The 26881-nt window shown below is 44.8% G+C and overlaps 1 protein-coding gene across 4 annotated transcripts in view; it reads left to right on the forward strand.

Moving 5' to 3' along the window:
* STIM1 (stromal interaction molecule 1) overlaps positions 1–26881 on the forward strand; it is a 154738-nt gene that overhangs the window by 57175 nt on the left and 70682 nt on the right. For all 4 annotated transcript variants that reach the window (XM_026659790.2, XM_026659792.2, XM_026659791.2 and 1 more), the window contains one exon: positions 23357–23487. In XM_026659790.2, the coding sequence (XP_026515575.1) occupies positions 23357–23487 (131 nt within the window). The remainder of the gene's footprint in view (positions 1–23356; positions 23488–26881) is intronic.

Raw genomic sequence — 26881 nt, forward strand, 5'->3', positions numbered from 1 at the left:
GTTATAGTCTTGGCTTTCACAACATCCTCTGGCAAGGAATTCCACAGATTGACTGTGTGTTATGTGAAAAAATACTTCCTTTTGTTTGTTTTAAACCTGCTTCCTATTAATTTCATTTGGTGGCCCCTAGTTCTTGTGTTCTGAGAAGGAGAAAATAACGCTTAAATTTTTTAACTTAAATAAACACTTCCTTATTTACTTTCTCCACACCACTCATGATTTAATAGACCTCTATCATATCCCCCCTTAGTTGTCTCTTTTCCAAGCTGAAAAGTCCCAGTCTTATTAATCTCTCTTCATACGGCAGCCATTCCATACCCCTAATAATTTTTGTTGCCCTTTTCTGAACCTTTTCCAAGTCCAATATATCTTTTTTGAGATGGGGTGGCCACATCTGCACACAATATTCAAGATGTGGGCGTACCATGGATTTGTATGGCAGCAATATGATATTTTCTGTTTTATTATCTATCGCTTTCTTAATGATTCCCAACATTCTATTCACTTTTTTTTTTGACTGCTGCTGCACATTGAGTGGATGTTTTCAGAGAAAGTACTTCTTCACACAATGCACAGTCAACCTGTGGAACTCATTGCCAGGGGATGTTGTGAAGGCGAAAATCATAACTGTGTTCAAAAAAGAATTAAATAAGGAGGATAGGTCCATCAGTGGCTGTTAGCCAGGATGGTCAGAGACGTAACCCCGTGGTCGGGGTGTCCCTAAACCTCTGACTGCCAGAAGCTGGGACTGGATGATAGGTTGCCCTGTTCTTTTCACTTATGTTCTTAAATATTCACTCAGTCAGCCTTTGATTCTGCATGCAGACTTACTACATTGCTGCTAGTTCGCTTGCATAACCTTGGTGTTTGGCTGAAATCTCCTGTCACTCATAGCTGTGGAGGGGTAATAGAATAAAGGGAAAAAGTATGAATCTAATTTTTCACCTATTATATAAGCCCTTTCTCCTCTCGGGAGATGGATAAGAATCCCTTCACTGGCGAAACTCTCAGAAGTCATATAATCTAAACAGGTTTCTAAGGGCATTTCCATAGGAAGTACATTCTTAGGCAAATTGCTCTCACTATATGCCTCAGCGTACCCTATTTGTGAGAGGCGATATTTAATTACTTAGTTCCAGAGATGACTGTGAGAATTGCCTGTTTAAAGCACTTTGAAATTTGTCAAGGGAAGGAGCATTATATTATAATAAAGCCTGTAGTAAGGAACCTCACAAAGGAATGATGAGGACTGGTCATTCAATAAAAGATATCTGAGAAATTGCTCTTGAAAAGCTGAAGGGAATCCCATAAACATGTGTGATTGATAAAATATTTTATATAAAACATTTAAAGTCCATGTACACGTATTATATGACTACACATACTCAAATACAGAATTTTAAGTACAAATGGTCACTTCTAACCAAAATTATAAACCATCTGCCAGAATTACCCTAGCTGTAGGAAAAATAAAAATATTTAGTTTATTGCATTTAACTACAGTTTGGTGCTTTAGTATAAAAATTTAACCCCCTTCGTTGAACAGCATAAGTGGGAATAATTTAGTGCAGAAACAGATCATGCGCAGAAAATGTAAAGTAGAAGACGACCTCTTGAATCTGAGTTGTAATGTCAGGTAGTCCACAACCCCACGGTGTGGCTGTACACTTCGAAGCAGATGCACTGACTGTGCTTTGCCAAGCGTATTGTCTATATTTTCATGGATGTTTAAAGAAGAAAGTACATGAGAGAGAGAGAGTATGAATGAATGTATTGTCATTCCTAAAAATCTTGTGTACTGTAGTTTGCCCTCTGAGACTTCACACCTTAAATTTAATTGCAAATATATAACCAGTCATGCTGAAAATACTTTAGGAATGGAATTTGATTCCGTGATACTGAGAGGTGGTGGATGATTTGGGATGGAGGCCCTAAGGAAAATTCCATATCTGATGACAATATATTGTCTTCGGAGACTTGTATTGAAGTGAGCTCACAGCAATAAAACGCTTTGGGAACCATCAGTAGGGTATTGGGAGGGGAGGGGTGAGAGAATCTTTCTCTTAAAAAAATTGACGCACAGGATGAGGAGTTGGAGTCTCTGTGTGCATGAATGGACATGCCCAGGCACATGCAACTTTATAAAATCACTCATAAATATGAGACTGCTGGCTTTGATTTTTAAGCGCATTGTACTATTTACTGTAAACAAAGGCCCACTTTAGTACATAAACTACTGTGAGTAAACTTTGCAAACTAAGGAAGTTGGTGAGCCAAACATATATTCCTCTTCCTGGCCACGTTCTATGAATAGTAAGATTTGTAGAGAGAGGGGAAAGAAAATATCTCACTAATCTAAAAATGATTATTCCTGCTTTATTAGCAAGACAAGGTGGGTGAGGTAATAATCTTTTATTAGACCAACTTCTGTTAGTGAGAGAGACAAGCTTTCAATCTTACACAGAGGTCTTCTTCACGTCTGGGAAATGTACTGTTAGGGTATATCTACACTGAAATTAAAAATGCCTGGCTGGTCCGTGCCAACTGACTCAGGCTCACGAGGCTTGAGCTAAGGGGCTGTTTAATTGTGGTGTAGACATTTGGGCTTTGTGCTGGAGCCCAAGCTCTAGGAGCCTGTAAGGTGGAGGGGTCCCAGAGCTTGGGCTGCAGCCAGAGCCCAAACATCTGCACTGCAATTAAACAGCCCCTTAGCCAAAGCCCCACAAGCCCGAGTCAGCTTGGACTAGCTGCGGGTGTCTAACTGCAGTGTAGACATACCCAGAATGTCCCGTCTCAGTGCACTTCCGAGACCTGAAGAAGAGCTCTGTGTAAGCTCGTCTCTCTCACCAACAGAAGTTGGTCCAATAAAAGATATTACCTCACCCACTTTCTCTCTCTGATATCCTGTGACTAACAAAGCTACAATAACATCTGCAGCTCCTGCTTTCTCATATTCTTGTGTGCGTGCACACACACACACCCTTCTGCCTAATTGTGTCACAGTTCATTGGCTGAGCCAGTACAGAGCTGTTCAGTCAAGCACAGAAGGAAAGAATTTTTCCTGTCAGCATGCTGTACAAGAATTAGAACAAAGTGTCACTCACTAATGACTTAATGACTCCCCCTGAAAACTTTTGGCCTCTCTGTGCTTATTCCTATATTTGGCAAGCTATTCACTGACCTTAATAGTTATTTTCTTATTCCCCTGCAGAAAGACAGTGTGCCTGTATGTGGCTACTTCTGGATAATGACATCTTCACTGATAATGGGTGTGGTAGAGACTTCATCAGCTGAGCAGCATGATTGTTCAAACCTTTAATGGGCTGAGCTAGATTAGGGTTAGAGTGCGGTGGATTCTATCTTGTACTGTCTGAAAAAATACACATTACTCAGTGGTGAATCAGGAATGAAGACCAAACTCAAGTTTTTCTAATGGAAGAGGATTGATCTTGCCCTCCTGTAGTCCCAGACTTAGCCTGAGAGTCTCAAGAGCCCACTATCTTGAGAGAATCAAGCTGTCTTTCCCACACAATGGTGTAAATCAGGAATAATTCCATAAAGTCAAGTGGACTCTCATCAGTATAAAACTGGTGAAATGAGAAGGGAATCAGGGCCAGAGCTTCCAGATGTTGGCTGTGGTCCCCCAGCTCCATGAATGCTACTCTTCCTGCACAGATAGTTTGAGTCACAAGGCTAAGGCTATGTCTACACTACAGCTTATGCTGACATAATTTATGTCACTCTGTGTGTGTGAATAAATCTCTCTGAGCCATATAAGTTACACCGGCATAAGCGTTCGTGTGCACAGCGCTATGGTGGGAGAGCTTTTCCTCCCAACACAGCTTCTGCTGCTCATGGAGGTGGGTTTTTCATTCCGACAGAAGAACTTTTCTCCCATCAGCATAGAGCAGGGGTTCTCAGACTAGGGGTCGGGACCCCTCAGGGGGTTGCGAGGTTATTACATGGGGGGGTCACGAGCTGTCGGCCTCCATCCCAAACCTGCTTTGCCTCCAGCATTTATAATGGTGTTAAATATATAAAAAAGTGTTTTTAATTTATAAAGGAGGGGTCACACTCAGAGGCTTGCTATGTGAAAGGGATCACCAGTACTAAAGTTTGAGAACCACTGGCATAGAGCGTCTTCACCATACGCAGTGCAGTGGCGCAGCTGTATCAGTACAGCTTCAGCGCTGTACGTATAGACATGACCTAAGTTACAAAATCAATACAACAGACCTTAGGGAAGGGAACTGTGCTCGTTATGACCTAATAGAACCCCTGTGAGTTTGAATGCTAAGAGGTGTGGACAGCTCGCAATAACCTTAGCATGTGGATTTACGTAAACTGATCATTCTCCCCATAGCACCACACTCACCCACCCACCTTTTTTGTTTTCTTTTGCCAGAAAGACCTAATGCTGGGCTGTGTAGGCCTTACAGACTTAGGGCAGGTCTACACTTAAAATGCTACATCGGGGCAGTTGCACCACTGTAGTGCTCTAACGAAGACGCTCTAAGCCGATGGGAGAGAGCTCTCCCGTTGGCACTGTTAATCCACCTCCCCGAGAGGCAGTAGCTAAGTTGGTGGGAGAAGCTCTTCCGGCAACATAGGCTGTCTACATGGGGGGTTAGGTTGGTACAATTATGTTGCTCAGGCCTGTGGATTTTTCACACCCCCGAGCAATGTAGTTATACTGACATAGGTCTGTAGTGTAGACCAGACCTTAATTTACTCCTTTAGTGTGGCTTTCTGTCATTCCGATTACCCCTTCAACCTATGCTCAATATCCAAATAAATGAGTTTATCTTTAGCTACATTTGATCTTTCTTCAAAACTCCAGTGTATTTAGTCTCCAAGGAAACAAACAGGTTTGCTTGTTTTATGGCGATAAATTGCTTAGGATGGATGCAACAATATAATGATCTTTGGAGTCCAGGGCATTGAATGCAGTAGCCCGGGACTGAAGGGAGGAAGGGATAGCTCAGTGGTTTGAGCATTGGCCTGTTAAACCCAGGGTTGTGAGTTCAATGCTTGAGGGGGCCACTTAGGGATCTGGGGCAAAATCAGTACTTGGTCCTGCTAGTGAAGGCAGGGGGCTGGACTCAATCACCTTTCAAGGTCCCTTCCAGTTCTAGGAGATAGGATATCTCCATTAATTTAATTTATTTATTTAAGATAACTTTTGGTGAAGTACTAGAAAACTTCCCTGGATACTGCACCTTATTGTGGGTGAAGGCTTGTTTGTTCCAATGGCCCTGAGAGCTTATGTTGGTGGGGGTTTTAACTCCTGGAAGGGCCACCCAAGCTGGACAGGTCAGAGGGGGTTGGGACCAGATGAAAAGCAGTCTACTCATCCTCCAGGTTGAGGTTGAACAATAGGCCAAAAAACTATTCTCGTTACAAAAAACAAGAAAAACACCTCACCAAGATAGGCTATTCTGGCAAATAGCAGGATAGTCAGGGATGGCAGAGCCTTGTTCGTGCCCTTACCAATGTCTGACAGTGAGGGAAGCAGAAACAAGGTGGGTGAGCTTAATATCTTTTATTGGACCAACTTGTGTTGATGAGAGAGACAAGCTTTTGAGCCACACAGCTCTTCTCCAGGATTCAGATTCAGGTGTGCTACAGGGCAGTACTCTAAGCCGGCGCTATTTTTAGAGTCAAGCTGATGCCTGAACCCTAATAATAATTTTTATTCTTGTAGAGCGCAGAGCAGAGTAGAGCAAGACCTTTCTGGGCGCTCGGGTACTATGGCGATGGGTGCGAGTGAAAGAACGAAGTTAATCACCTTCCTCCTCCCCCTGAAACTACTTACCATTTTCTTCTGCCCTTGCCACTCCCTGGTGAGAACGCCCCGTTCACGGCCTGCTGCTCTGTTCCTGACCATGTGATTGCAGATGCACTCCCTTCACACTCCTATTTCCATTACATTCCATGCCACTTTCATTGCTGTGGTCACCACTGCTAATTTCCTCCCTTTGAAGTAAAGAAAAATGTTCAGATCTTTAATTATAACACAAGTTACTTCTTTTGGCTGAATTTAATGGAGCTTTGTCACAGGAGAATCGTTTGTTACTCTCCTTCTCAGTTTGATGAAATGCAAATATCAGTATCTTTGAAACCCTGTGGAAGCCAGTCTAGCTAGCAGCAATTTTTACAGGGAACAGGGAGGGGAACTGCTTTCGTTTGGCAACTGAAACACATTTTGTTCTGACGGGTGGGGCTATGTCTACACTACACAGCTTTTAGGGACATGGCCGTGTCGCTAAAAGTCATGCAGTGTAGCCACTGTTTGTCGGTTCTCCTGCCGACAAAAAACGTCCACCTCCAACGAGCGGCATTTGTGTTGTCGGCACTGGTGCTTGTCGTGGCAAAACTTTTGTCTTTCGGGAGGGTTAACACCTCTGAAAGACAAAAGTTTTGTCGTTCAATTGTCAGTGTAGACATAGCCTAAGTCCTCTAGCATTTTGTAGTGGCTTAGCTGGGACTTGCGACACTGTCAGTTATCCGATCTTTCCTATCTACTGTTGTCTGGATTATTGAGCTTTTCAAGTTCTCCATAATATTAGGGGATGATTACAAGAGTTACTAGCAACTTTACCCTCCTTGAGCAAAGGTAACTTCATCTGGCTGCTTCTGCTATTAAAGAGCATTGGTTGAAGAGGCATTTATACTGACGGGAGGCCTCTTTAAAGTTGTACTTTAAATCAGTATGCTCTGCACAGCCCAGAAGCGCTGAATTCAGTTCCTTTCAACAGAAAAGAGCGCGGGGGGGCGGGGGAATCATCAGTTTGTCAGTCCAAGTGCCCAAGTTACTATGAACTACGCACACCTCCAGTTATTCAAACTTACAGGGTTTCCATTCCCTCATACATAGGGTGTTACAATTTCACTAACTGCTCTGCTTGTAATGCTGTTTCACTTTGTCACTTTCGCAAACAATGTCTTAGCGACGAAGATTGGGCAAAACTGTTTCCCTTTTCAGGATTTTTTTTAAAATGCAGCTTTGCAATTTTGTGCCCACTGCCCAAAGTAAACATTATGCAATCCTTGGACCTGAACACAATTCATATAAATTTAAAATAGATATAGATGTGAGCATATTAGATACACAGGTTTGAGACTCTAATGGACTGCAACTGCTAACTTGGCTGCATATCATCCTTTCTGGTGGAAAAGCCTGTAGGAGGGGTTTTCCCCCATCACCAAGATGGTGTGGGCAAAGTCTCTCTGGAAAAGTATGAGGAAGACCACCCCCAGATCTGGTGGATCCCTGTGAGGTCATGGCCCTCTGTGTAGGGGTCCTGAAATTTGGTTGGGAATTAAGAATCATGGAGAGGGCAGGAGCCAGACTGGTGCTGGAGGAAAAGATCTCAAGGCAACAGTTATAAATGGTGATCTAAGTAGGCTTAGCAGTGAAAAGGAGGAGGAGATTGGGTGGTACGCCTCTACCCCAATATAACACGAATTCGGATATAACACGGTAAAGCAGTGCTCCGTGGGGCGGGGCTGCGCACTCCCACGGATCAAAGCAAGTTTGATATAACGCGGTTTCACCGATAACGCGGTAAGATTTTTTGGCTCCCGAGGACAGCGTTATATTGGGGTAGAGGTGTAATTGTAAATGTAGATGCTTGTCAAGAGTGTTTTTATTTTTGATAGAGAGAGACCTCAGCATACTGTTACTGAGGGGGAGATGAGGCAGAGAGAGCGAGAGGAGGGGATGAGAGGGGGGACAAGGAACGTTAGTAACTGGGAGAGGATCAAGCATGTGGCAGGGTTAGCAATTGAGAAACCTCACTGTTGGTTACAATGAAGAATGAGGAGAGTGTATTGCAAGAGATGTGGGGAAGGGAGGAGGGAGAGAGAAAGGGGAAGTGACAGCAGATCTCTTAAAAAAAAAAAAAAATCAGCGAGTTCTTGGGTGAAGAAGCTGAGGTGGGGGGTAGCTTTTAGGAGGGAGTCAAAGGAGAGCTTTGAGTGTTGCTCTGTGTTTTGAATGAAAAAGCCAGCAGTTTTACAACTGTGTCACGCTACTGGCTCAGGAAGCCTCAACTTGGGAGGCAACCAGTCTGTTGGACGGAAGTGGTTGGGTGGTTAGAATACTAGGAATACAGATCATTAAGGGCTCAGTTCTGTAACCCCTTACTCACCTAGGGGGACACTTACATGTGTAGTCCCAGTGATGTCAGTGGAACCGCTTAAATTAAAGTGCCACTCAACATGAGTAGGGGCTACAGAATCGGGCCCTGTGGGTTTTGCAGGCTTTCCTTCCGCTGGATAATGTTGAAAGATTTTGTTTACTGCTTCTGTTAGCTGGAGTTGCCTGCAGTGGCACTCTAGGCATCACTGCAACCTTTCAGCATAGGCAGTCTGACCTTCTATGCAATGGCCTGATTTCTGTTTGTACTCAGTTGTTTTACACCATTGTAATTCCATTAACTTCCGTTTACTCCTAATTTACACCAATGTGAGTGAGATCAGAATGGAGCCCGCTGTGTTGAATTTGAGGAGGAAGCTGGCAAATGTACTGGAGAATTACACTGCAATCAAAATCCTGTAGCCTCAGAGCCAAGGTCAACTGACTTAAATAGCAGTGCAGGTGTTTGGGCTCAGCCTGGAGCCCGAGCTCTCTCTAGGACCCACCCCCCTTTCTTGGTTTCAGAGGCTAGGCTCCAGCCCAAGCCCTGGCATCTGTGCGGAAACCTGTAGCCCCACAGAGAGACTGTTTCACTCTTCTGATGGTTGGGAAATGGTTCTGATTATGGTGTGCAGCAGGGGAGTGAGGCTGCTAAAAAGAAAAGCTCTTTGGCCCAAAAAAGTGGCGGTTGCTCACGCTCAAGTGGCTAAGGGCATCTGCCTGGAAATAAAGTACTTGATTTATGTACAGTATTAATGTTTAAATGAAACCTGTCACCCCTTTTAATAAACAATCCTCAAACTCCTGCTGTTTCTACCTCACTAATGAATGTACTTCCAAGAAGATTAACAGAAAGAACAGGACAAATTTCTCACGAGTCTGGTACGGCCACTTCCTACAAAAATGAAACAATCTCTTGCAGCGTCTAATCTGATCTGGTTATTAAATTGTTGTGTTCAGGTGAGGACCAAAAATGATTTGCAGTGTCTGGTGTAATGATGAGGTGGCAAATGGAAGAACCCCATTGAATTCCCTCCCAGTCACAGTACCCCAAACCAAGCGGCAGTGGAGGAGATGGAAATTCAGCATAACGTAACAAGAATGTGCTGCTCCAGTGGGGCAAGCAACATACCTGCTTAAACACCTTTCAAGAGTGGGTTGATTCTCCATGTCATGGTTATTTTAGTAAAAGTCACGGACAGGTTGCGGGCAATAAAAAAGAAATTCACAGGAGCTGTGACCTTTCTGTTACTTTTACCAAAAATAACGGGGGAGAGAGGGCTGGGGTGGGGAGAAGGAATGATAGCTCGAGCCCCATGTGGGGGACTGACAGCCCCTGCCCCACTGCCACAGGGGAGTACAGCCCCAGCTCCAGGCCCCACCACAACCATGCGGTGGTGTGTGTGTGTGTGTGTGTGTGTGTACAGCCCCAGCTGAAGCTGTGGGGTGGGGGGCATGCAGCAGTGGCTCCAGCTCCAGCCAAAGGGACAGGGAGGGGGGGCGCACAGCCCTGCCTTCGGCTACAGCAACACAGGATGGAGGGGGATGTCCAGCACCAGCCGAAGCTGTGCGGGGACAGATGGTGGTGGGGAGGCCGGGGGGACGGAGGGAGGGAGAAGAGCATCTGGCCCTGCCACTGACAGCTGAAGCCAAAGTCACGGAGGTCTGTGATCTCTATGACTAAATCTTATCCTTAGCCCTGATAAATCACTCAATGAACTTCACCATGAAAATAAAGCAGCGTGAATTCCTAGGACTGTGGAGAGACAGAGAGAATGACTTGCGTGCTTTCAGTATCACAGTCAATTGGGGTTTGGCTGTATGACTTTTCGGTATGAGGAGGATCAATTCATTACTCTGTCACTTTCAAAATAGTTATTTTGGCTCAGAAGACACTATTCCCTACTACAATACCATTAAAGGAAGGAACTTGTAGGAAAGAAATTGCAGGAATTTAAAAACAAATCAGTCATGGGGCTATGATTGCTTGGGGGATACTGAGCCTTTCACTTCTAGATCATTGGTCAGTGGTGGTTTAGATGAGATTCTAACCACTATCTGACAATATCCTGGTTTATGTGCAATGATGTGGGGGCCTGTATAAATTCTAAGGCAAAGATGTCAGTGTCAACATAACCAGCACTGATTATCTTCCTTGCAGGTAGTTTTAGCAGACAGACCCTGACTAGTGTAGGGCAGGGAGACTGAACACCCCTCAGAGTGATCCCTCCAGGTCACTGTTGAGGCGCATCTACAGGGGTGTGTGGGAGATCCTTGCACTGTTCTTCACGTGTTCTGTGGGGCAAATGGAGAGCTTCTGTCTCCTGGCCCGTCCCTTTGACACATTTCAACAGTACTAAAAACACTTGAAGAAAAAGAAAACTGTAGTTGGTATGCTTGCAGTGCATCTTAATTGGGCAGTGCTCTTAGCATCTTGCCAGCTGCTGTGATCTACTGCCCTAGAGAATGTTCTTGTGCAGTGGCACTTTCCATTGGATGGCTTCTGCAGTATGAAATTGGGCTCTAGTTACCACAGGGTGGGAAGGATTAGGGGAGAATTTCCTCTTGTTTCTTTGGCAGTGGTCCTAATCCTGGTCAATTTCAGCATTTTAAGAACCTGATCTTAATTGTCTTTGTTTTGGAGACTAAAAAGTAGAGACAGACAGGTATGAAGAGAAACAGAGGGTCAGAAAAGTGTTTTCTTATGTAACGTAGCACCTAAGGCTGTTTGAGTCCACCCTTGTCCCAGACCTGAAGAAGAGCTCTGTGTGGCTTGGAAGCTTCTCTCTCACCAACAGAAAATGGTCCAATAAAAGATATTACCTCACCCACCTTCCCTCTCTAATATCCTGGGACTGACACCGCTGCAACTACACAGCATGCAGAGGCTACTCTTGTAATATAGCAACAGAGGGTCCTGTGGCACCTTTAAGACTATAACAGAAGTATTGGGAGCATAAGCTTTCGTGGGTAAGAACCTCACTTCTTCAGTGGTAGTCAGTGGGTATTGAAGATACAATAGACTCAATCTACAAGGTCCTAAGTAACTTCCCTCTAGATAACCCTCTAAACTACCATCGTATTAATCTCAAAATCACCGAAAATCTCAAGAAAGAAATGACAGGCACTGGGAATGACTGCTACATAATGAGAGGTGAAATCATTGAGGCAGAGGCAGACCAAAGCAGACGTAGTTTTCTTTATGACTCTCGGTTGGAAATTCTGAGGTGAATTCTGTGAGAGTTGCTTTCTGACAGAGGTCATTATCCCCAGAGTGAGTTTCGGGGTGGGGGGGGTGGGGTTAAAGTTTATACTACTTATCTTTCATGCTTGTTCTTCTAAAGTGCTCATCCTTCTTCATATAATCTCCAAGACAAGATTGCCCTCTCCCAACATTTAATGAAGTGTTTTATATGTGGATAAGTATTTCAAGCTCAGACAGTCTTAACTTATTCTGAAGCCTCAGTGAGCTGCTCTTAGGCTGCGTCTTCACTGGGGGGGAGGGGGTCGATTTAAGATACGCAAATAGGGTAGCTGAATTCGACGTATCCGAGCCGATTTACCCTGCTGTGAGGACAGCGGCAAATCAACCTCCGCAGCTCCCCCGTCGACAGCGCTTACTCCTACCTGCGCTGGTGGAGTACAAGCGTCGATTCGGGGATCGATTGTCATGTCCCGACGAGACGCGATAATTCGATCCCTGAGAGATCGATTTCTACCCACCGATTCAGGCGGGTAGTGAAGACGTAGCCTTAGTTTATATATCATAAGCAGAACTCCCCAATGAATTCCCTTGTCCACATCTAGTTATGGGTCTAGTTCTGCCAGCCTTGCTCCTGTTGTGTAGTTCTACATTCTGCCCATAGTCCCAACAGAATCAGCGATAAAACCTTTGTCTTCCTCCGGTGGTCTGTTGGCAGGTGTAATGTTACACTGCCTGAAAGCTGGCGATTACGTGGGTCTGGGTTTTGCAGCTCTTCAGATACAATTGTCCCTGACTTCTTGCTCCCAAGTTTAAATAAGTAATATGCTAAAATGCCCCATCCACCGTTCATTTGGGAAATTCATCCTGTAAAATTATAGTTGGTGTGCGGGGGTATGTTTCAGATCCCTTTTCGACAGCTTTTGAACATCAAATATGAAGTGACTAGTGGCCGATGGCGCTGCATGTAATATAGTCTGCCGAGCTGTACAGGGTAAAGTGGTAGTTTAATAGTTTCTGTTGTCCGTGGAAGTGCAGCATCATACTCATCACTTTGTGAAGGCTGTGTTCTGCAGTAACTAGAGCTGGAGACGTAATACGAGGATTCCTAGATCAGTGGTTCTCAACCCGGGGTACGTATACCCCTGTGGGTGAGCAGAGGTCTTCCTGGGGGTATATCAACGCATCTAGATATTTGCCTAGTTTTACAACAGGCTACAGAAAAAGCACTAACGAAGTCAGTACAAACTAAAATTTCATACAGACGACTTGTTTGTACTGCTCTATATACTATCCACTGAAATCTAAGTACAATATTTATATTCTAATTGATTTATTTTATAACTACATGGTAAAAATGAAAGTAAGCAATATTTCAGTAATAGTGTGCTGTGACACTTCTGTATTTTTATGTCTGATTTTTATAAGCAAGTAGTTTTGAAGTGAGGTGTAACCTGGGGCTACCCAAGACAGATCAGACTCCTGAAAGGGGTACAGTAGTCTGGAAAGGTTGAGAGCCACTGTCCTAGGTTATTTTCCCAGCTCTCCCACTCATTGCTGTGTGAAATTTTGTATGTTACAAACCCTCAGCTTTAAAATAGGAATGATCCCTCCCTCCCTCCCTACCTTACAAGACTCTCTTGAGGCTTTGTTCATGTTCATAAATTGCTTTTAATATTCTCAGTTGAAAGGCCCTGAAGAAAAGCAGAGTATTATTACTTCTATGGGGGACTGCTGAGGAGAGAGGATAAGCTGGTGCCGCCTTGCTCAATTTAGTTAAACTCTTTAAAAGTCCTATTCTCAAAAGGAAGTTTATTTTCTGGATGCAGTTCCAGTATTAATAAACTGAGTTACATAAATCACAATTCTTAAAAGTGAACTAAGCTGCCATCTAATCCTATCCCAATGGCTGCCTTGATTATAATATTAAGTGCTGCTGGAGGCAATCAACTGTAATGGTATTACGGCAGCTTTTCAAATGTTATTAGAGATAATAGGAACTCATGGATGAAAATTAAGAGAACCCGCAATTTAACAACCACTAAAAAATATCCTCCTTCAAAGCCATTTTCCCCAGGGAATACATGAAAGGTCTGGAGTGAAATGTTTTGATGCCACTGATGGGTATCGTGGAAGCCAGCACTCTTAGTGCAGCAGGCCCTAATGCCTAGCGCAGAATCTGGAGCAGCTCTCTGGAGTACAGTACACCTCTACCCCGATATAACACGAATTCGGATATAACACGGTAAAGCAGTGCTCCGGGGGGGCGTGGCTGCGCACTCTGGTGGATCAAAGCAAGTGCGATATAACGCGTTTCACCGATAACGTGGTAAGATTTTTTGGCTCCCGAGGACAGCGTTATGTCGAGGTAGAGGTGTACCTTTTGGGGACAATCTCAGGGCTATTGGAAACAGGACCTGAAGCTTCCTGAGCTCTTCAGAGTGGAGAGACAGGATGGCTTTGTACTGTGGGACTTGTGGCATCTGGGTTTAGTGTCTGGATCTACTACAGATTCCTGTGTGATCCTGGGCAAATCATTTAATCTTTCTGAGCTCCCAGTTCCCAACCAAGAAATGGAGATAATATGTCCTTATCATAAAGCGGCTGTGATAAATTCAGTAGTGACAGCAAGGTGACTTTATGCTACAGTGATTGAGGACCCTACAAGTGCCTGCCTACAAACTACATTTCCTAAATTCAGGTGGGTGTTTGGGCACCTTTCTCTAGCTTCTGGTGTATTCCAAACTTTATCTGGGCCTGTAGAGCCTCCAGTACTCAGTGCCTCAGCTAGCAATGCACTTGTAATCCAGTGCAAATCTGATGCACATTTACTGTGCTGGAGAGGACACAAGTGTCTGTGCTCCAAATGGCTAATAAAGGGGCCAATACAACCTACAATACTGTTTGACTTTCATCTTCCTCCAAGGAGTGTAACACTGCACAATCCCCTTTCCCCTTATGTCACTTGCTGCATCCTGCTAAGGGTCACAGATCCATTAAAATAGATACTGTTTCAGCCTGTTTGCCACTTGCAAGTGTAACCCACACACCTTCTGGTTCTAATGGCACTGAGACCACTTAGAGATAAAATGAGTCTGCTCTACAGCCTTAGCTGAGAGCCAGTTGGCTTTTAGCTCATGTGGTAGCGGCTCATGCACTAAGCTCCAGAGGCCCCAGGTTTGATCCCGCCCACCGACGACCCGGGGTCTGTCAACTTTACATGAGCAGACCCAGACCTGTCAGTCTCCAGCAGCAGGGAAATGCCCTGCCCCCTGAAGTTCCATCCTGTATTATATGCCTCTCCTGTGGCCAGCGTCTCATCCTGCCCTCCCCGCTCCAGAGCTTTTCTGTGGGAAGATCCAAACTTTTGTTTCAAAGTCCTATTTAGATTTGGCTCAGTAATGTGCCCGTCCAACTCCCAGCTATCAGAGGGGTAGCCGTGTTAGTCTGAATCTGTAAAAAGCAACCGAGGGTCCTGTGGCACCTTTAAGACTAACAGAAGTATTGGGAGCATAAGCTTTCGTGGGTAAGAACCTCACTTCTTCAGATGCAAGTAATGGAAATCTTCCGAGGCAGGTATAAATCAGTATGGAGATAACGAGGTTAGTTCAATCAGGGAGGGTGAGGTGCTCTGCTAGTAGTTGAGGTGTGAACACCAAGGGAGGAGAAACTGCTTCTGTAGTTGGATAGCCATTCACAGTCTTTGTTTAATCCTGATCTGATGGTGTCAAATTTGCAAATGAACTGGAGCTCAGCAGTTTCTCTTTGGAGTCTGGTCCTGAAGTTTTTTTGCTGTAAGATGGCTACCTTTACATCTGCTATTGTGTGGCCAGGGAGGTTGAAGTGTTCTCCTACAGGTTTTTGTATATTGCCATTCCTGATATCTGACTTAGGATAAATGGACACAAGTCAGATATCAGGAATGGCAATATACAAAAACCTGTTCATCCAAAAAGAAGAAATATTTTTAAAAAACAGGACTGCTTTCTCCATAGGGGAGGAAAGCCAGCTGTCCAAATCAGTATTGTGGGATCAAATCACATATATAATAAAATAAATCAAAATCAAACAAAATAAAAAACCCACCCAGAGGATTGACTGTTTCAGCCAGAGCACTCTGTTGAGTGAAAATATACTAGAGATCTGTGATTGCCTGAGACAAGCCATAGCTGTTCATGCCTCCTCATGCTCCCTGGGAAGATACCATAGTAAAGGAATGGCAATTTCTTGCCACACCTAAAAGACTAGTAAAGTGTTGAGCTGTCATCGCTTCTGGCTTTAAAGTCTGAGTCCTCAACTGCTGCTGTGGGTCACCACGCCCTAGCTATTGGGCTGTTGTCCCTGGCTACTGCTGTGGATCTCCACGCCCAAAGTACAGATCATTGTTCCTAGATACTGCTGCAATTTGCCATGCCTTGCTGCCACGACCACTTCTCCCTCTTGCTTGCGGCAGCTGGCCACAGAGTGATGAGAGGGAGAGCAACCCAAATGTGGGAGAACAAGCTGGCAGGAAGGGGCTCTTGGCTCCCCATATACTTCTTTGTAACCTCGGTGGCCTCCATTTTGTAAGGCTGTAAGGTTCTCAGCGTGAACCAATCGAAATTTAACTTGGTATTGCTATCAAAGGTAAACATGGCTATTGTCCCTAGGGGCCAAGGTCTCACTGTTTCTAAAGGGATGATATTTTACTTGAAAGAGTGGCCACTGCGCTATCTGCAGACAGACAAGTCTGGGCAGTGTTACCTCTGGACCTGAAAGCTCTCAGGTGGCATCAGACCACCACCACCAAAAATAAAGTAAAATTCTGAAGTGTCATTTGACCCTCTACCTAGCACCAGTACCTAGCCAGCAGTTCACTGTCAGAATCTTCTGCCTTCTGTCTTCCTTCGCTCGCAGGACAGGAAGGATCTCAGAGAAGATCACTTGGACATTCTTCTCCTTCAGCGCCCCTCTGAGTTCCCTGAAGTCATCTATAATCTGTGAGCTATCCCACAATGCAGTGTCATTATGCCAATATATACCATGACCATGGCCTTTTGAAGCCTGTCTAATCTTAGAGTGATGTCTCATGTTTTAGCTCTGAGAAGAAAATACACCATTCTGCTGTCTGCCTGTCCCTTGCAGAACATTCATCCATTCTTCTTAGTACAGAATCCTCAATAAGGATCATCTGTCTTCCTTGGATGGTTGAAGCTTGATTTTTTTTCTTACGGGTTGTGCTGAGAAGCCATCCACAGGTGTGTCCCCCACACCTCTTCATGCCATTTGACTAGCTGGATCTTCAGAGATATCTTCCACAGTTTCCACACAGAGGACCTGACATTGATTGGAAACTTTTAGCTGAGTGGAATTACTCCTAGTCCTCGTCTCACAACTTACCCATCCTTGTCTGCCTCCAGCTGTGTAGAATGCTGCCGTATCCTCTTGTCTCTGATGGTTATGAGTGACCAAGTGTGACATTCCGTACCTTGGGGGAGCATCCTGTAACCCCCATGTTCCTCATTTATATATTACTGTGATCTTGCATATAAAGCAGGCCGTGTGAGGTATCAGGGAAAGGTTATGATCTGCTGAAAGTCATTTTTCTATCCATATATGTATATCATTAATGCATATGAAGGTATGAGAATTGTGTAGTATGGTTATCACTAAAACATGCTGTAAGTTGGGGAATCAGCCAGATATTCGCTCCCCAGAGGCAACAGCAAGGAAAATAACCAATGTCCGGACTGGGTGTCAAACAACCCATCAACAGCCATTGTCCAGCAATGGAGCTACAATTCAATGACTCACCTGCATGAGGCCACACCAGGGGAATTGCTCAACCTTGCCTGGAGATTCAGCAATGCCTCCAGACATGCCTGGATTTGTGTTCTCCAAGCACATGGGACTCAGGGTATAAAACAGAACAGAGCAGGCTCATGCTTTGCCTTTCTCCTGCCCCCATCCATGCTGCAAGCAGCAAGGACGCTGAGAAGACTTAAGCAGAGGAGACTGACCCAGATTTCAAGGGTGAAATCTGTGTACTATGAATTGCAATATCCAGTGGGGTGAGAAGAACTGCTTAATCTAGATGTTGCCCAGTCTAATAGGGTTGAGAATTTAGACTGCGGGTTTATATTTTATTTTATTTTATTTTGGTAACTAACTCTGACTTTTTGCGTATCACTTAGTATCACTTAAAAATCTACCTTTTATAGTCAGTAAATTTGTTTAACTGTTTATCTTTACCAGTGAGTTTGCCTGAAGTGTGTGGCAAATGTGCTGAGGTTTGCAAAGGCTGGTGTATGTCCACTTTCCAGTGATGAAGTGGTGAATCAATTAATAAATCTGCACTGCTCGTCTTGAGCAGGGCAAGACGGTATATTCCTGAGGTGCAGTGCTGGGAGCTGGGGGGATTTGGCTGGTTCCTTTCCCTGTGTGATCCATGAGTGTCTCTGGGAGCATTCATGCAATCTAGCGGGGTGTGGGGCTCCACATGTGGTTGTGCTGAGTGATCACAGCACCTGGAGGGGTTTGCTGCTGGTCACTAGCAAGGCATTGTGAAAGACAGCCCAGGCTGGAGAGAGTTCAGGGAGGCACAGCGCTCCCAGAGTCTCAGGCTGCACCCCGGGGATCCCGTCACACCAACTATCATTTCTTATTTTGTCTCTTTCTCATTCCTGGATGGTCAGTTTCTTCCTTGAATCTGGGGTGGTGTTGCTTCTTGAGGCTGGTTATCCAAGAGCTCTTCAGCTTTTCTGGTGGTCGGTAGGATCTGTACTTTTGTCCTCCACGAGGACTCTAATGAGACTGTCTAAGCAAAAAGGTCAAGTCTCTGTACTATAATGTTCTTAATACGGTCAAGAAAAAGGAAGTTTTGCAGAAACCCTGACATTAAATGCTTCCTTAGGTCAGCTATCCAGATTCCAACCCCACAATGTTTGGAACCTCATTCTGCTCTTTACTGCACTACCCTAATTGAACCCCCTGTGGCTAGCGTCATTACAATTCCTGTCCATTAAAGCAGACTTCCTGAGAACTACTATCACCAATCAGATGAGTTTATGAAGTTGGGAGCTTTCTCTGAGGAGGCCCATTCAGACATGCAGTCCTCACATCTGTCGTAGCGCTCACTTGCAAAATAAATTCAAGAAATGTTCTTTTTCTGTCAAGCATGAAAGTCTAATCTGTAGGAGCACTGATAACTTCAGGGCAGAGAAGTTATGGCTCCTGTAATGAGACCAGCTAGATGGCCATGTAGCCATCAATACATAAATTCACCAAATTCTACATGTTGGTCATCTAATCATTAGCAAATGCCATTTTTCAGCAGAAGTCTTTTCCATGCCTCAGTGTCCAGGATATATAATTTACCTCATTTTGGTTGTCCATATTTAAAGGATGATCCAGCTTCCCACCCTGGAGGCACATTGCTGTGAAAATCCCATTGTTAAGGCTCTGTAGATCCTAGCTCCATGTAGAACAGGAAAAAAAATTGTTTTGCCTGAAAATTTCCTTTCCTTGAGTAATAAGGTCCATAGATCTGGCCCATCTTGGAGACAAATGGATCATCCAGAATAGAGAGAGAAATTGATATCCAAATATTCAGGTTTATTTTGTTAGGGAGACGTATCCCTGTGCTCTGCATTAGGAGAAATTGTTGTGATTTCACTTTAAAGTATAGTTAACACAATCTGTAATTTAGGAAAATAGAATGGAATCATACTGGCAGTGGACATTGTCTTGATTGAAGGGAACTTCAGGGGTGGGGCACTCCCTTATTGCTAATGACTGACAGATCTGGTTCTGCCTCCAAGTTGTTAAGTAGGCTGAAATACCCCTTGTAACAGATCTGTAGACCTTATTACTCAAAGAAAGGAAACTTGTAGGTAAGCATGAATAAATTTTCCTATTCTAATGTCTTACCATGTGTGACCAAAGCAAACATTGTCAGCTAAGACCTTGTCTACCCTAGGAGGGTTTTGCTGGTATAGTTGTACTAAAATAGTTATGCTAGCAAAATCCTTTAGGGTGGATGCACTTAACTGGTATAAAACGGCTTATAGTAGGGCTTTTACCAGTGTAGCTATCTTGGTAAAAAATCACACCATTAACTGACAGAGCTATGTTGGTAAATTTCTAAGTGCAGACCACTCCTAAATTTCAGGGAAACGACATTTACATCTGAAGTCTACCCGTGGACATCTTTTTTTTATTAAGTTAAATTCCATGGGGCATTTCCTGTTCCCAGAGGGAGGTCAGTATTCGGGAGTCCCTGTTCCAGAAGGGGCTGGCAGAGTCCACAGCACTGGGAAATCAAGAAAACTAGACCAGTATTCCATATTTAGACACCGGAGTATAAATGGGATTGGATACTTAACCATGATAATTGTAGCTTATAAGCGCAGGGCTTAGCTGATTACCTAATTTGGGAAGACCTTTTCTCATGGTATATTGGCAGGAACTTTCTCTGCGGCACTGAGTTGGGAGAGGGGGTCATCCGTTAGGATCTGCTGGGCATATCGCCCATTGCCTGATTTCCTGTGGTTGCAGAGGTTGGGTTATGGGAGATGGAAACTGGTGCTTTCCATCTTCTGTTCTATGTTTATATTACACACTAACATACTGGAATTAGATCAGTATCAGTGTGAGACATCCTGTTCCAGCACTAGTGCCATAACTACAGCCAGGATTTTAAATGTGCCATCCCTGTGTAAAACTACATACATTTGTCAGGCCTTCAAAACACAATAGTGATGAACACGATATGAGAACTTGGACTTGTAGGTTGATACTCGGTGAGATGCTGAAAGTGTAATTGGCGAGCCTAGCTCTAGGTGCTTTTGAGAGAATGTCGTATGCAAAGGGTACGTCTACACTTACTTCCTGGTTCGGCGGCAGGCAATCGATCTTCTGAGATCGATTTATCGTGTCTTGTCTAGACGCGATAAATCGATCCCGGATCGATCCCGGAAGTGCTCGCCGTCGACGCCGATACTCCAGCTCGGCGAGAGGAGTACGCGGCATCGACGGGGGAGCCTGCCTGCTGCGTCTGGACCCGCGGTAAGTTCGGACTAAGGTACTTCACAAATTCAGCTACGTTAATAACGTAGCTGAATTCGAAGTACCTTAGTCCGAAGTGGGGGGTTAGTGTGGACCAGGCCAAAGTATGAAATTGGAGAGCATACATTTATTTATTGTAGACAAACATTAAACTGAAACTCTGGATCCTCTGCTCTTGTAACTGAAATTGAAAAAAGTTTGTGGTCCTTCATCTCTTGGTTGCTAAGCCTCAAGGTAATAGCATCCTGTTTATAAGGCTGGTACCAAGTCATATCTGGGGAGTGTGCAGATACAAGCGAACATCTAACAGAGATCAGAAGTTAAAGGTACGGCCACAAGGAAAACTGCTGCTCCCCTGCATGGTAGTGCATCTATCGTTTCTCACTGATGAATATTTTGGGATGAGTGACATTTATGGCTGTCGTTGCATTAGGTTCAGAAACTTTGGCAGCTGTATTTCCTGTAGATTACAAGTGACCATTCAATTCTATGTGACCCAGTCATCTGTCTTTATCTGATAGAGACACCTTTATTTCCAGTAAACGGTTAGTGATCATATGGTGCTGTATCATGACTCATACTCAATAATAACGTACACAGGCACCTGTATTCTGAAAAAAGTGCCAATGCTCATACATCTCTGATTCACCCATCCTATTTTATCTTCCATGCTCACTTACAAGTGCACTCACCTGTATTTCTTGCCTGTCTCACTATGGCATTTGATCAGCTAATACGCTACCTGCAGTACCAATTGCTGTCATGCCAGGCATTGGGGCACCGGTAGCAGCTGAGAGAATTGCAGTCAGTGTTTGCTTGGGGAAATTACATGTGCCTGATACTTTATTTGTGTTTTAAACAGTCTGGAGAGAGAGGTGTGGGAAGCCTGGAGAGTAAGTCTGGGTGTGGGTGGGACTAGGCCAGGAGCACAGGGTCATTTGAAATCTGATAACAGCTGCAGTGGTTTTTTCATAAGAATGTAAGAATGGCCATACTAGGTCAGACCAGTGGTCTGTCTAGCTCGGTATCCTGCCTTCTGACAGGGGCTGGTACCAGATGATTCGGAGGGAACGAACAGAACAGGGCAGTGATCGAGTGATCCATCCCCTGTCATCCAGTTCCAGCTTCTGGCAGTCAGAGGTTTAGAGACACTGCCATCATGGGGTTGCCTCCCTGATCATCTTGACTAATAGCCGTCGATGGACCTGTCCTCCAGGAACTTATGTAATTCTTTTTTAAACCCAGCTAGACTTTTGGCCTTCACACCATTCTCTGGCAATGAGTTCCACAGGTTGACTTTGCATTGTGTGAAGCAGTACTTCCTGTGTCTTCTCTTTTCTAAGCTAAAAGTCCCAGTCTTTTTAATATGGAAGCTGTTCTGTACCTTTTCCTGGCTGGTGTTAGCTGTATATGGCTAGAGATCTGTGCTGGTAGCAGAGGGCTTCTAGGGTGGATCTGTCATGAAGATTGCAGCAGCCAAGGTATCTGTGAAAGCTAACGGGGGCAAGTAAAACTAATAATGAAACATTTAAAAACAATTGGTGTGAATTTAGTGCTGGCAAAAGATTCCAGATTGACAGACCAAGAGAAATAAATCTCACTTCAGTCCACACTTAGGCCCTGATCCAGCCAATCATTTAATTAAACATGTACTTAACTTTTTAAGCATATGAGTAGTCTCATTTCCTCTGGGATTTTAGAGATCAAGTTGATAGATGCCTTAATAAATGCCAGTTTATCCTCAGAAAAGATACAGTACGTATGGCAGCAGTGCAAGATCCCTCTGCTACCAGGGTGCATGGTTTGTTTCAGAAGGACCCTCATGAAGTCAGAGGGGAATTCGATCTCCAAGGCCCTTTTGGGTATGTCTATGCTGCAATTAGACACCTGCGGCTGCCCCAGGCCAGCTGATTCGGGCTTGGGCTAAGGCGCTCTGGGATCCTCCCACCTCGCAAGGGCCTCTGTGTCTACTCCACAATTAAACGACTTCTTAGCCTGAGTCAGCTGGCACAGGCCAGCCGCGGGTTTTTAGACACACCCGTTGTTCCTTAGCCATTCTGCTAAGACTCAATCGGACTGCCAATTCGAGTGGCGGGCTTTGTGATGTGACCTGTCCAATGGGAACTGGACTAAGACCCACCAAACTCATTTCATGTAGTCCTCAGAACTGCCATCAGAGGGTAAAAACTTTCAGCCAATAGCAGCCTGGAATGAGTGCGATCTAGGTACCTGCTAGGTGAAAGGTTCTTCGTGCCATCTACAAATTCCTATCCGAAAGCCTCTAAAATGTCCTGTAAGCATGACAGCTGTGTGTTTGAATCAGCATTCTCTACTTATTAAGTGTGAGGCACAATTTAAGGTGTTGGTTTATAAATATAAAGCTCTAAATGGCCTATCACATATTTAATGGAAATACCATCTTTTTATTGAATAATTTATATGTATAAAACAAAATGAATAAAATAAATTTAACTAACCCCACAAAATGTCCTGGGGCTAAGCACTACTGTAATATACATCATAATGTCCTAAGGACACACACTAAACCTATAGGAGAAATAAATCCCACTTAATACATACTAAAAAACAACCCAGAAATCCTTCCCCCAGGCTAAAACTGATAGGTACGTTATTGGGGGAAACAAAGTCTCTGGCCTCTTGTGGAGAAGGCCCCGCCTCCCATGCACGCAAGCTGATCAGCATTTCCAGCGCTACTGCAGGAGCTGGTCCCTAAGAGAGATTGGCCCGGGTTAGGCCCTGACCCATTCTTTTTTGTCAGGATTTGCGGCTATCATAGAGACCAGCCAGTCTTACTTTAGATTTGTGGGGCTGGAACGCTAAAATATCCCAGTGTATTCCTGCCCCAAACACTTTTCTTGCTTTTCCAAATGCGAGATGCGGAGCGAGAGAGTGAGATGGAAAGTCTTGTGGTGGGGGCTACCTAATGCCAGTGTTTTCTCCCCGAACAGAGTTCTGTCGAATTGATGAGCCCTTGTGCCACCTCGAAGATGAGCAGCTCAGCTTTGAAGCTGTCTGCAATATCCACAAGCAGATGGACGATGACGCCAATGGCAACGTGGATGTAGAGGAGAGCGATGAGGTTAGTTCACAGCTAGATTTCTTTCTTTCTCCCTCCTGTCCTTCCTCCCCTTCCTGCCTTCCTCTTTAGGAGGGCAGCTCTACTTTGGATAATACTGCGTGTCAGGGGTGGCCAAAGATCAGCCGATAACATTTTCCAGAGTAGTTGTTGGCTGCCTTCATCTTCAGCCTGCAGAGACTGAAGCTCCCAGAATGCCATAATACGAGACCAGTCCTTGCCCTGAATAGAAGGGACAGGCAAAGACACAGAGATGTGACTTGCCGAAGGTCAAGAGAACCTAAGTATCATGACTCCACAATCCAGTACCTTATCCATTAAGCCACACTACCCCCCAGCGCGATACAAGCGCTATCCACTAAACCAGCGATCTCACTCAAATCACCACGGGGGCCACATGAGAACTAGTACATTGGCCCGAGGGCCACATCACTGACACCTTTTCATACAAAGATACAAAAGCCCGCCCTCTGCCCGTTCCTGTCCCCACTCCACCCCTTCCATAAGGCCCTGCGCCTGCCCCGCCTCTTCCCACCCCTGCCCTGCCCCCATTCCAACCCCCGCCCCAACTCCGCCCCCTCCCTGCCTCATTCAAACCCCTTCCCCAAATCCCTACCCCGGTCCTGCCTCTTCTCCACCTCCTCCCCTGAGCGTGCCGCGTCACCACTCTTCCGCTCTCCCTCCTGGAAAGTCCTAAGCGCTGGGAGGTAGGTGGAGGAGCGGGGACGCGGCGCGCTCGGGAGGTGGGGGGTGAGGGGAGCTTGGCTGCCGGTGGAGTCGGCGCCTATGGCGGGTTACAGGAAATAACTCCACGGGCCGTGTGTTTGAGACCCCTGCACTAGACCCTGGTACCTCCTCGAGGCAATACAGCAGAGTTGAGCTCTGTGTACATGCTGTCCGCCTGGAAGTGCTTCGGAAGGGAGGTGGGGTCGTAAATGGGACAGTTGGATCCTTTTAAAAAAAAATTACAAAAGTGTAATCTGCAATTTCTGCGTTGTGAAGTGAAGCCTTTGTTTTCTCCATTGTGATTGGTTTGGTCGGTTTACTATGATGTTAGCTCTTGTATAGTGCTCTGCCTGCTGAAAGCTCTCTACTAACATTGGACTGACTAATCCTCCCAACAACGAGTCTCTTCCCCCCTGCCCCTCGCCCCCCCCTCCCCAGTGAGGCAGTATGATCCCCGTTTTGCAGATAAGGAAGTGGAGGTGCAGGGAATTTAAATACTTGTCTGAGACCACACAGTAAATCCGTGTGTGTCACAAGCCCATAATAATGAAGCAGCTCTTCCGTTTAAAAATATTTGCTGCAAAGAAAAGGCTCATCAGTCCAAAATGTGAAACCATGTCAACTCAGAGCCAGCGTCTGCCCTCCTAGCTTGCTGGGGCAAGTTGTTTGTTCTGTCACTACAGAGCGCTTCTCTCTTTGTCTCAGTTTCACTGCCCAGACTGATCAAAGAGCTCCCATCTGGATTCCCCTGTCACTGTGAGGAAAACATTTTGTACAGTCCCTTTCCCTGTCTCAGATGACTTTTTAATAAACTCTGGAGTTCTAATCCTGGCTCTGCCACTGACTCATGGTATGTGCTTGGGCCAGTCAATTCACTTGTCTACCTCAGTTTCCCCATGTGTAAAATGGGGACAATACCCATGTTGAAAGAGCTGAGGATTAATGAGTGGGTTTTGTATACCACTTTGAATGTGCTTGATGACATTATATAAACGTTAAGTAAAGTATTATTAATCTACGAATTAGTTTGCATAACTGGAGGGCAGGAACTGATGCAAGAATCTGTCTTGTGTGTTCTTTGTATTGTCACTTTACTTTGGCCTCTATGTGCTACTGAAATACAAATAATAATTAATATTATTACACTCCCCGTAGACTCCGTTCTGGATGGTTTTCTGAGCCTTCCCAACCCCTGGCTTGGCTGTATATTGAAGTTGCCACCATTACTACTGTCTAGTTTAAAACACTTTAAATATCCAACCTTTTCAGTCTGTTCAGACAACTAAATATGTCATCCAAGCCCTCTTCATCTCTTGTCCTGATTATGAATCACCGCTTCCAGTCCATTTAAAATGCAGCTGCTAAGATCGTATTCCTTACCCATGGACCTGACCACATCCCCCTCCACTGGCGTCTCTTCTCCATGATGTCAAATATTTCTTGTCCTCACCTTCAAGGCTCTCCCTAAATCTGGCCTCCGGGCTTCACGGACCCTGGTGTCATGTTGCAGGCCGCTCTTTCCACTCCTTCAGCGACACCAATCTTGTTGCCTCGTTTGTCTGTTTCTTGCACAGCTGTCCTTGTGGTTTTTTCCATGCTACACTTACACCGTGAATGGCCTCCTAGAGCTAATCTGCAAGGCCATCTCCCACTCCAAGTTCCTCTTTAAGACCCACTTCTGCTATGATACTACAAGAAATTAGCCAATTAATATAGTTACTTAAAGTAGATATGATAGAAAACACACATACTCAAACAACTTTAGGCAGATAAGTCTTCCTTATTGCGTTATGCCACAGACTAGCCCTCATTCGTAAATGTACACTCTTTTTGAAGTTCCCTGCCGTCTTCTCCCCATACCTTTCCTGTGATAACTGTTTAGTTATCCTTCCATTCCGTCACATCTCATATTTAGTTTGTAAGCTGCTTCGGGCAGGACTCATGTCTGCCGTGGTATTCTCTGCGCTGTTTTTCCCTGGGAATTTTGTAGTGCTGTCACAGCCTTCTTGAAACAGGCCATTAGAAAATAAATATATAGAACAAAATGACACTCCCCAATGGACAGAGGAGAATATTTCCTTATTGTTATGGATAAACATTGATTTTTCACTTGGAAATGATAAAAGCTTTGTATTTCAGCCAACTGAAATGGCTAATTTTCAATGGGTTGCCCACCTACAACTTGGCTGTGAATTAAAACTCAGCGGAAAGATGAGAAATTACAGCATCCTCTAGTCCACTAGACTGTCTTCCTCAAATTCTCCATCTGTTCTGCTCAACTGTAGGGCAGTCACAGCCTGAGCAGCTCTGCCATAAAGAATTTGGCTTTGTCATCATGTTTTCTGTGGCTTGATGAAAGAGGAGAACACCAGACGCCATCAGAGGCATCGACTTAGTTCTCAGTTTGAGGCCCAATTGCACATTCCTGCCTGCTGTGACAACTGCTGGAAATAAGCCTAAATCCTCCCCTCACACTCTTGTGCCAAGGGCTGCTAATGGTGCAGGGTTAGTTTGATTGCAGGGTTAGTCTATCTCCATCGGTTCTCTCTCTCTGCCTATTGCCTGGGGAACAGGATTTGCAGACCATTGACCTTTCATATGTCAAGAAGATGACTGCTTAACAGCTGTAAGAGAGGGAAGTGATGCAGAGCCATGTCGCTCTAGTTTTTAA

Source organism: Terrapene carolina, unplaced genomic scaffold (assembly GCF_002925995.2).
Source record: "Terrapene carolina triunguis isolate 2854851 unplaced genomic scaffold, T_m_triunguis-2.0 Scaffold676, whole genome shotgun sequence".
In the NCBI taxonomy this organism is placed as follows: Eukaryota; Metazoa; Chordata; order Testudines; family Emydidae; genus Terrapene; species Terrapene triunguis.